Source organism: Ailuropoda melanoleuca, chromosome 2, assembly GCF_002007445.2.
Source record: "Ailuropoda melanoleuca isolate Jingjing chromosome 2, ASM200744v2, whole genome shotgun sequence".
Taxonomy (NCBI): domain Eukaryota; kingdom Metazoa; phylum Chordata; class Mammalia; order Carnivora; family Ursidae; genus Ailuropoda; species Ailuropoda melanoleuca.
The window spans coordinates 196,200,652-196,211,424 of NC_048219.1; the positions used below are offsets into that span (position 1 = coordinate 196,200,652).

The 10,773-nt window shown below is 55.9% G+C and overlaps 1 protein-coding gene across 1 annotated transcript; it reads left to right on the forward strand.

Annotated features, from left to right (window-relative positions):
• The first annotated feature begins 6,149 nt into the window (after nucleotides 1–6,149).
• PRLH (prolactin releasing hormone) lies at nucleotides 6,150–8,798 on the forward strand. Its single transcript, XM_019806940.1, has 3 exons — nucleotides 6,150–6,188; nucleotides 7,840–7,997; nucleotides 8,540–8,798. The coding sequence occupies exons 2-3, from the start codon at nucleotides 7,898–7,900 to the stop codon at nucleotides 8,701–8,703; spliced, it is 264 nt and encodes an 87-aa protein (XP_019662499.1). The 5' UTR covers nucleotides 6,150–6,188; nucleotides 7,840–7,897; the 3' UTR covers nucleotides 8,704–8,798.
• The last annotated feature ends 1,975 nt before the right edge of the window (nucleotides 8,799–10,773 follow it).

Genomic DNA, 10,773 nt, shown 5'->3' on the forward strand with positions numbered 1-10,773 from the left:
TATGCATCCTCCAGACTGTCCCCGGCGCATCAGGCCTCACGCCAACCCTGGGTCAGAGCTCCTCCACCAGGATGACACAGCAAGCTGTGATTTCTGTAGGTCTCCGTAGCACGCTGGGGAAGAGCCCGCTTCATAGGGCCCACATTACCCACCACGGAGACACGATAGGATTCTCTTGTGCTGGCTTTCTGATCCCCCGGTGCTTGGCATCCGGCACGCGGCTGGGCAGAGTGACCCGTACGCATGCCCGCAAGGCCCACGGCACCAAAGCTGTTTTTTGCACAGAATTATTATGACCTATGAGCTCTCTTGGTGTTTTGTTGGGAAGGAAACAGAAAATGTGGACAAGCTAAGGCAACAAGAACAGTCAGCATCATCTCTCAACCAGCAGCCTGTCCATCCCTCCAGGCATCTGTCCGTATATCCTCTTTCAACTTGAAACTCCTGCAGGTGAACGCACAGGCGAGGAGGTGAAGCCCCCACCCCGGATGTAACCCGCACAGCTGGGGCTTCTCAGGAAAGAGCCGACTCCGGAAAGAAGGGTTTTACCCGCTCCTGCTGCCCGGATTCCCCTGCAGACACCTCCCGCGAAGTCCGCCCACAGACAGCCTCACGGGTAGCTGAACAAGCCAGGTGCCCTCAGACCACCCCAGGACTTCCACACCTGCAGCTCAGCAGCACCCGGGCTCAGAATCCCAAGGCAAGGGTCATGCTGGAGAAAGTAGCATTTGACTACATCCCTGCAAACACATAACAGTCTGTGATGGTCAACTATGTACCACCTTGGCTAGGTCATGGTGCTCTGATGCTTGGCCAAACACCAGTCTAGATGCTGCTGTGACAATATTTTTTAGATGTGATTAACATCTACAATTAGCAGCCTTTGAGTAAAGCAGATTCTCCTCCCTAATGTGGGTGAGCCTCGTCCAATCAGGTGAAGGTCTTAAGCAAGAAAGGTCTTCCAAGAGGGAATCCTGCCCCCGGACGGCCTTCCAACTCCAGCTGCAACATCATCTCTTCCCAGGGTCCTCAGCCTGTGATCTTGCCCTGTAGATTTCAGACTTGCCAGCCCCACAATCCCATGAACCAGTTCCTTGAATCTCTCTCTTACACACACACGTGCGTGCACACACACTATTGGTGCCATTTCTCTGGAGGAAACTGACTCACGCACAGTTCCCACATAAGAGCTGTGTCTAATATTTCCCACACTGGAAACTCAGAAACTAGTTGGGTGGGAGTCACGTGCAAGCATTGGAGAACACCATTTCCGTTGACCACAAGTACGATGCCAAGTTCCCAGAGCCACTGCCTCTTGGGGCAGGAAGATGTTCCCACCGCTGCTCGTCTCTCACTAAAACCTGATCTCAGCTCTTGGGAACTTCGCTTCCCACATGACACATACTTGGGAAACCGCTTTCTAACTTAAAGACGAGTCCTTTAAAATGTTCTCAGGAATGTGTATTTTTAGTGGGCAGAAGACATGGACAGACCTTTATAGAAGAATACATCCAGATGGCCAACGGACGCATGAAAACATGCTCCACATCACTCGGCATCAGGGAAACACAAATCAAAACCACGATGAGATACCACCTCACACCAGTCAGAACGGCTAAAATTAACAAGTCAGGGAACAACAGATGTTGGGGAGGATGCGGAGAAAGGGGAACCCTCTTCCACTGTTGGTGGGAATGCAGGCTGGTGCAGCCACTCTGGAAAACAGTATGGAGCTTCCTCCAGAAGCTGAAAATAGAGCTGCTCTACAACCCAGCAATTGCACTACTGGGTTTTTACCCCAAAGTTACAAATATACTGATTCGAAGGGGCACCTGCACCCCAATGTTTATAGAAGCAATGTCCACAATAGCCAAACTCTGGAAAGAGCCCAGACGTCCATCGACAGATGAATGGATAAAGAAGATGTGTATATACAATGGAATATTACTCAGCCCAAAAAAGAATGAAATCTTGCCATCTGCAACAACGTGGATGGAACTAGAGGGTGTTATGCTAAGCGAAATAGGTCAGAGAGACAAATGCCATATGATTTCACTCATATGCGGAATTTCAGAAACAAAACAGATGAACACAGGGGAAGGGAGGGAAAAATAAAACGACGAAAACAGAGAGGGAGACAAACCATAAGAGACTCTGAATCATGGGAAACAAACTGAGGGTTGCTGGAGGGGAGTCCGGGGGGATGGGGTCACTGGGGGATGGGCATTAAGGAGGGCACGTGATGCAAAGAGCACTGGGTGTTCTATGCAACTGATGAATCACTGGCCTCTACCTCTGAAACTAATAATACACCATATGTTAATTAAATTAATTTGAAATGAAATTTTTTTTAAAAAAGAGTTCGGATTTTCAGAAGCCTTCTAGGTCAGAAGCAGCTTTGCCGCTGACCGAAGTCCTCCCCCCACCCCACTGCCGTGGCCACTCTGCTGCTAGGACTCTAGTGATTCCCAGTCCCTGAGGCCACCTCTTCCCATCAGACTGTGCACGTCTTTCTGGGCCTCCAGAAGGATCCCATGTTTAAGATGCACAGGCCAAAGTCACAGGACGAGTTTCTTCTAGAAATAAGCACCAGAAAGAAGTCTTTCATCAGTCACTCTTCACACTTACGAGGCCCTGCAACCGTTTCCTGGGGCTGACGTCACACAGGGCCACAAGCAAGGTGGCTAAGGACAACTGAAATTTACTCTCTCACAGTTCAGGAGGCCGGAAGTCCAAGTTCAAGCTTCCAACAGTGCCAGTTCCTTCCGGAAGCTCTGTGTCATCCTGCGCCCCAGCTCCTGGTGGCTACCACCAGTCCTTGGCTGTGGCCACGTCACTCCTGTCTGTAATTCTGTCTTCGCACACCTTCCCCTGATGTGTCTCTGTGTGTCTGTCCTCTTCTTATAAGGACCCTAGTGACTGCATTCAGGGCCCACCTCACTCCAGCATGAACCCGTCTCAATTTGATTACATCTGCAAAAACCCTATTTCCAAATAAGATCACATTCTGAGGTACCCGGTGGACATGAATTTTGGAAGGACACTCTTCAATCCATTGTACCATTATGGTCCAAAAACCAGACCCCAAACAGCCACCCCTCATCACGCAAGCTGCTACGTAAGCCTGGAGACCCACCTTGTTGAGGGTAGAAGCTCAAAGATCTCAAACTCCTCGAGTCATTCCAAAGAGTGGTGTCCTCTTAGTCATGCTAATGTGAAGGACAAGGAGGGGTGAGCCGCTCATGACGGTCCTTCAATGTGGGGCTCCTTTAATTGCGAGGAGCAGAATCCCCTTAAACCAGCCCAAGTGAGATAGGGAGATGTGAGATGCACGTGGCACTTTCCTTCGGGACACCGGGAACCCAAGACCCACCCTCAGGAAGGGCAGAGCCAAGGGGGCTCCGGGGCAGGCAGGCCCTTGTGACCTCTCTGAGGGGTCCCTCATGACCATGAACCGCTCAGCGGACTTTTCAACAGGCGGCCCCGGCGGCCTCTGCAGCCCCCGTCCTGACTGTCCCCTGCAGTGGTCATAGTTCATGGTGGCAGACACAGAGACAGCGCGCATAGGGCCACGTGCATCCCAGGCGCTGGCGACCCAGGGTGGGGCTGCCGGATCCCCACGAGAACCCCCACCCCCTACTAGCAGGGGGAGCTGGTCATTTGATCCCGCGCATGGGTCACCGCGACCTCACGCATTCGGGCGTCAGAAACCAGGCTGCGGTCTCTCCACAAGGGTCGGAGGGCCTCCCTCTATGCGCCCGCACCCATAATGAGTCACCTGCCTGCTAGACATCCAGGGGCAGCCGACGGCGGCGGCCCGGGGGCCCAATCCAGCCCGCAGCCCGGTTTTGTAGACGTCCCTACAGCCGCCCAGCCGCCAGCAGTCACTCCCGGTTCGCCTGTGGCTTCAGCAGAGACTCTGGCCCACGGAGCCGATAAGGTCTGCCAACCCCTGACAGAGGAAAGTGTGCTGGGTGGGGGGGGTCGGGGGGCCAGGACAGTGGAGGGGTTGGAACTCTTTTTTTTTCTTTTTTTAATTTGTTATTATGTTATGTTACTCACCATACAGTACATCCCTAGTTTTTGATGTAAAGTTCCATGATTCATTGTTTGTGTTTAACACCCAGTGCTCCATGCAGTCCGTGCCCTCCTTGACACCCATCACCGGGCTAGCCCATTCCCCCACCCCCCTCCCCTCTGAAGCCCTCAGTTTGTTTCCAGGAGCAACTCCTGTGTGCAGGGCTGTTCAAAGACGGGAGGGCGGCTGGGGTGCCTGGGTGACACAGCGGTTAAGCGTCTGGCTTCGGCTCAAGGCACGATCCTGGCATTATGGGATTGAGCCCCACATCAGGCTCCTCCGCTATGAGCCTGCTTCTTCCTCTCCCACTCCCCCTGCTTGTGTTCCCTTCTCTCGCTGGCTGTCTCTATCTCTGTCAAATAAACAAATAAAATCTTTAAAAAAAAAAAAAACAAAGACCGGAGGGCGGGAGGGAGTGAGGCTGCAATGCCTGGGCCGCTTCCCACCCCTGCTGCTGGCCGTCACCTGTTGGTGGAGCCCCCACAGTGGCAAGGCACCAACGCCACGCTGGGACAAGGGCACTTAGCTGAAAAGGGAGGATTCACTACGACACACTCACATGCACATGCACACACACGCGTGTTCACGTACAGAAGCACGCACACACATGCATACACACGCACACATGTGCACACGCATGCACACACACACATGCAAGTGCACACACACGCTCCCACAGTGATGGCCAGGAAGCTGCCCACGGCTCCCGTGATCTCAGTTTCTGTTGTGCCAGGGGGCCCTGGGACTGCACATACATCTGTGGGGACCACCCAGGGGACCCCCCTCCAGACAGACCACACCCTACAAGAGCATCCTGCATCACCATCACTACTCTCCACCAGGAGTGCCGGCAACTTTGACCATGGCTGACCCAGAATTCTGGCAGAATCCAGCCCGTGCCCTTACCCCGCAGCCCAGGGTAGAAGCCCTACACCTGCCCTCACCCCCATGCTCCTTACGCTGCCCATCACCTGTGCCCCCGGACCCCCGATCGCCCAGGGAACCCCAGAACCTTCATCGCCAGGAACGGGCAGCCGTGGGACAGGGGAGAAGGCCGTGGGACCGATCCCCTGAGGGCCAGGCGCGGCCCTGAAGCTTTCCTAGAAGCCCGACAGAGGCATGACGTTGGGGTTGTCCCCCCACACTCATCCGAGGGGAGCCACCAGGAGCCCTCTTCCCCAGGATGGGCTCCTTAAGACCGCACCACAACCGCATGTACGTGACCTTCACGTCCTCTGCAATTATTCAGAATACAAGGGAGTCCGGTTCTTCAGTCCCAGGTAGATCGTACGTATCACACAGCTATTTTAAATGGCAGAAACACACAGATTTTTTTTAACAACTCGAGGGCATGATTGTAGAATGAAAGCCATGAGATTTAAAATGTGCACGTGCAGGGAGTGTACCCAGACCATGTGTGGGGGGTTACCCCACTAGAAGGAGATACGTCACATGTGCTGAATGACTGGCTCCCTCGACATTATCAGTGCTTTTTTCCCCTCATTTCCCCTATGTGCTATATTCTTCCCAAATGTATATAAATTGCTTTTATAATAAAAAACAAATTTGTTTGTAATAAAAATGAATGTATTTGTTTTATAGCAGTAACGAACTTGCTAGTTCTACACATTAATCGTGAAGACTGTGGAAGGCCTAGGAAAAAGCATCTTGTGGTCACAGCAACAGGACCAGGCTGGTGTCCTTGGCGCCCGGCGGGGACTGAGGGCAGTGAAGCCGTGCCGGGCTGGGTGGCTCCTGCCACCTTGCCGTGGTTGCAGCGGGCCCCGTGGGCGGCGTAGACGTTGCCATCAGCCCAAGGGCCAGCGTGAAGAAGGAAGGCTAATGTGTTTTAAAACCACTCGACCCAAATGCAATTATATAACCCAGGAAGGGACAAATCACGTCGCTGATGAGTTTTTAAAAAAAATAGAAGAAAGAAAAAAACGTGGAGACTCTGTCCTGATGCCACCCTGGGAGGGAGGGGAAGGCGGAGAGGGGGCATCTGGGGGGTGGGCTGCTTCTTCCTCGGGTTATAAAAGGGGGTGAGCTGGCTCTGCCTGGGCCACCACTGCGCCACCACACGCTGGCCGCCGCCCTGTGGGGACCCACAGTGAGTAGCTCTCGCGCTGTTTCCCTGTGCTCCTTCCTTCCCGGTCAATCTCCTCCCTGGCGGGGGGGTGGGTGCTTCCTGCAGACTGCCCGGAGCCCCCCATGCTCAAGTGTGGTCCGCGGTGGAGACAACAGCCCTAGTTGTCCCGTGCAACCCCTCTGGGAATGCATACCGGGAAGCCCAAAGGTCCGGCGGCAAGAATCTCCCGCTGGCAGGGAAACAGGTCCTGGGGACCGGGAGCCGGGCGCTGCCAACCTCTCCTACGACACCAACCACCTGGCGTGGGGCCCGCCCAGAGGAACAAGAAAGAGCCCAGGTGGTCTGGATGGATCTCTTTGCTTCCCTGCTTCATGCTGGCACCTCCATTTTCTGCAGACTAGGGGTCCCCACCTGATGTGTGACACCCCAACGGGCCTTTAAAATGGAGAGAGGTGGGCATTTTAAATCGCTCAGATCACGAGCACTTTCCATGGGGCTCGGACAGCCTGGAAAGTCAAGGTCAGCAGAGGGGATCCTCCCTGAAGCAGATGGGGCTACCGGGCGTCTTCCAAGTGCCAAGGGTGCGGGCACCTGCGGGCGGGGTGCCAGTTCTGCTGGCGGACGCTGCTTAGGCAGCTCGGCGTCTCTACTCCGGCAGGTAACAAGGACTTTCTGGGTGCCTCTGCTGCCCGCAGCCCTCTGCTCCTGCCGTGCCCCGTGCGTGGCGGGGGTCCTGCTGCATGAGAGCAGGTCCCACCTGCTGGAGACACGGGGTCATGACGAGGGCGAGTCCTCTTGTAAGGACAGAGGACTGACTCCCCTGCACTCCCCGGCTGCTGCCTGCCCTGTGGGGGCGTCCGGAGGTCCTGGGTTGAGGGAGGGAAAGAAGCCTGCACAGGGGTCCCAGCCCATGAGCCTTGCGCAGGCACGGCACACCCCACCCCCGGCCATGTCTGGGGTAGGCAAATCACCCCCTGCAGCAACCCCAGGCTCCTTGGGACCAGCTCCCCACAACCTGCTGCCCCCCCCCAGTCTGGTGCACAGCACACACAGGGTACGGAGAGCTCCCATCCCTCCGGTTCCCTAACACACACAGACAGACAGACAGACAGACAGACCAAGGCACTTCCAAGACAGCCCACCTCTCTGCACCCACCGTTTATACATCTCCCGGAGCCTTCCCAGGACAGAGGGTCGGTGTGACATATCTGACACACACGTGATGGCCTCACATAACGTTCACTGGACAGAGGACAGAATGAGGTCCCAGGATGAGGGCGATGGACTTTGGGAAGAGCCACGTTTGCCTGCTAGATATGCACACCCGGGCCACTCCGGCACAGAGCAGAGGAGTGCGCAGGGCAGTGTGGCTGCACACGCATGCACTCACACGTGCGCATACTCTCGAGCACACCGGTACACACACACTGTCTCATACGAGTGTGCACACATGCACGCACACCAGTGTGCTCACACACACTGTCTCATACCTGTGTGCACACACACACTGTCTCATACCTGTATGCACACATGCACTCACACGTGCGCACACTCATGCACACCGGTACACACACGTACACACACACACAATGCCCACATCGTCCAGGGTGGCCACCTTGGTGAGCGCACACCTTCACATGTATGTAACATCGCTCCTGCCCTTCTGCCCCAGGCTGTGCCCTCCCGTGCAGGATCCCACCTCAAGCGGGGCCTGAGCAAGGAGCCGGGTGATGAAGGCTTTGCAGGCCTGGCTCGTGTGCCTGCTGCTGCTGGGCCTGGCCCTGAAGGGGGCCGCCGGCCAAGCCCACCAGCATTCCATGGAGATCCGCAGTGAGTGGCCGGACCCCGGGTGTCAGCCTCCCTCATCCGCCCCCCCCTCCACCCCCAGGGGCCTGGCCAGGGGTACTGGCCTTGCTAAGTGCCTCCGCTCTGGAAGGGCCGTGGCCTGCTGTTCACCAGGCCTTTCCACAGAGTGGCCCTGTCACCTGCTCCCCGGTGCCCCTGCCCCTACGCAGCACACAGTGGAGGGGCTCACTTCCTGCCCTCGGGGTGGCCCAGAGCTGGCTTTTCCTACTCTGGCCCGAGAACCTGGGAGGGGGTGAGGGGAGAAAGGGGTTGCTGGGGAGTTTGAATTCCCATTTCCCGAAGCCCCCCCACTACCCAGCACTGGCCTCACCACGGCCTCTGGGTGTCCCTGCTTGCAGCTGGGTCCCAGCATGGCCTGGGCATGTGGGCAGCAGTGAGCTGGGACCCTGTGTGGGGAGCGCTGTGCGTGTGCCCTGGGCTCTGCCACCCGCGGGAGCACACGGCACATGCGTGCCAGGGGACGCACCGCCCACACCCACGCCCTCCTCCTGCTCTTTCCTCCCCAGCCCCCGACCTCGATCCTGCCTGGTACACGGGCCGCAGAATCAGGCCTGTGGGCCGCTTCGGCCGGAGGAGAGCGGCCCTGGGGGACGCAGCAAAGCCGAGTCTCTGGCACCAGCCCGCCTGCTTCCCTCTGCAAGGAGGCGCCCAGCCCGCCCAGGATGGGTGACAGCCCAGCCCACGGAGGAGTAACTCCGGGAGCCATCCCCCAGCCTCCTCCCCACCATGGGCCACTTCCCCTTCGATCCTAATAAAAGCAGCTGTCCTGTCTTAGGGGCGTCTTTGTCGTGGCCACGTGGGAGCCGTTTGTCCTCATGGGATGTTAGTCTGGAAGGACGCTCAGGGCCCAGCAGCCCAGAGGCACCATGACTTGCCCGAGGGCACCCTACACTGAGTAAGGGAGCTGGGGCCTTCCGGGGTCACCTGCAGCCCATTGTGCCCTCCACCCAGGCCCCTCTGAGTGGCCACCCAGGCTGCACACTGCACCACCCCGTGCAGGAGGCCCCCAGGGGAGGGCAGCACAGCCCCTCAGCCTGACCTGTCCCTCTCTGAGCGCAGTCCCTTTCACCTCCGTTGTTGGCACTCGGAGGAGAAAGAGAAGCGTGAGCTGCTTGTTTCTGATCAATAGCAGGAGACTTGAACCTCAATGAACAACTGTGTGTCCCTTTACTGCCTGTTTCAAATTGCACCAAAATGTCCCTATGTCCTGCCTCTGACCCAGCATCTGAGCCCACCCCTTAACTCTGAGACTCAGTTTCCACATCTGAACACCCCAGGACAGTACAGCTCATTCCACAGCTCAGGCAGGCACAGCACCTGCTTGCAGGCCAACACGGTGTGGCTGTTCAGTGTAGACCCGTTCCCCAAGGCCCACTCCAACCCACTGTGCAGGAAGGAGGGCAGTAGGGACAGGCTTATCCAGTTACTTCCACACGCAGAGCACACGGGCCTCTGCCTGCCCCCTGTGGCGGGGTCTCAGGAGCCTGCCCTGACGACAGGACTTCTGTCGGTCCACACTCAGGAGGCCCCAGAGCAGGCCCAGGACCCCAGACCTCAGCTGTCCCTGCTCCAGTTCAAGGAAGGGGAGTCCATGGCTAGCACTGCCACATACGTCCCCGAAAGGTGTTCAAACAAATATTTACACAGAACTGTTCACAGCGGCACAATTCACAACAGGCGGACAGCTAGAAGCAGCCCGAAGACCCATCAACAGATGAACAGGGAAACCAAATGTGGTCCAGCCACACTGTGGGCTATGATTCAGCCATAAAAGAGGACCAAGTTTGGCTGAATGCTACAGCTTGGGTCCTTGCAAACATGGTGCTAAGTGGAAAAAGCCAGACACAGAAGCCCACACACGGCATGACCGGATCTACACGAAATGTGCAGAAAAGAGACCTTGCTGGTTGTCAGGGTAACCGCTTAACGGTGGGCTTTGCTCTGCAGGGAGGAAAATGTCCTGGAACGAGACTTAGGTGGTGTTTGCAGAACACCGTGAATGTGCTAACACCGCTGACTTGCACACTTTTTGAGAAAAGAGTTCCCAGCTCAGGGTGGGTCTCAGGGCAACACAGCGGCGTGGGGACGTCAGCCCCAGGACACTGGAACCTCTTCTGAGCCCCAGACAGATGAAGAGGCAGGAACTTTTATGTTTCCTACAACTTACCATGAAAGTTTTCCAACACACAAGAAAGTTTAAAAAGTAGCCTAATGAGCCTCCCCGTACCCTCCCCTTAGATTCAACAGTTATTACCGTGTTTCTCTCTCTCTCCCTCTCAGCCTCCCCTCCCATTTGGAAGTAAGTTGTAGACATCATGACATTTCCCCTAGATGTTTCTGCATGTTTCTCCTCAAAATAAGGACAGTCCCCTGAATAGCCATAAAATTATTGTGCCTAAAACATCGTCAAACATCCATAACATCATCTAGTTTCTAGTCCGTATTCAAAAATCCCCAAGTATGGCCAGAAAGTCTTGGCTGTCTTTTTTCCTTCCTTTTTTTTTGAAACCAGGCTACAATCTAAATTCCCTGGTTCATTAGGTCTCGCTCATCAGTCCCTGACCTTATTTTGTCATGACATTGACTGTTACAAGAGCCCAGACACATTCTCCTGTGGAATGATCCCATGTGATGTGTGCAGTGTCCCCCGGAGGGCTGTTACCTTGTGCCTGTTCTGTCCCTGCATTTCCTGCAGCCTGAGAGGGAGATCCAGGGCCTCAGCCGGATTTGGTTACTCACC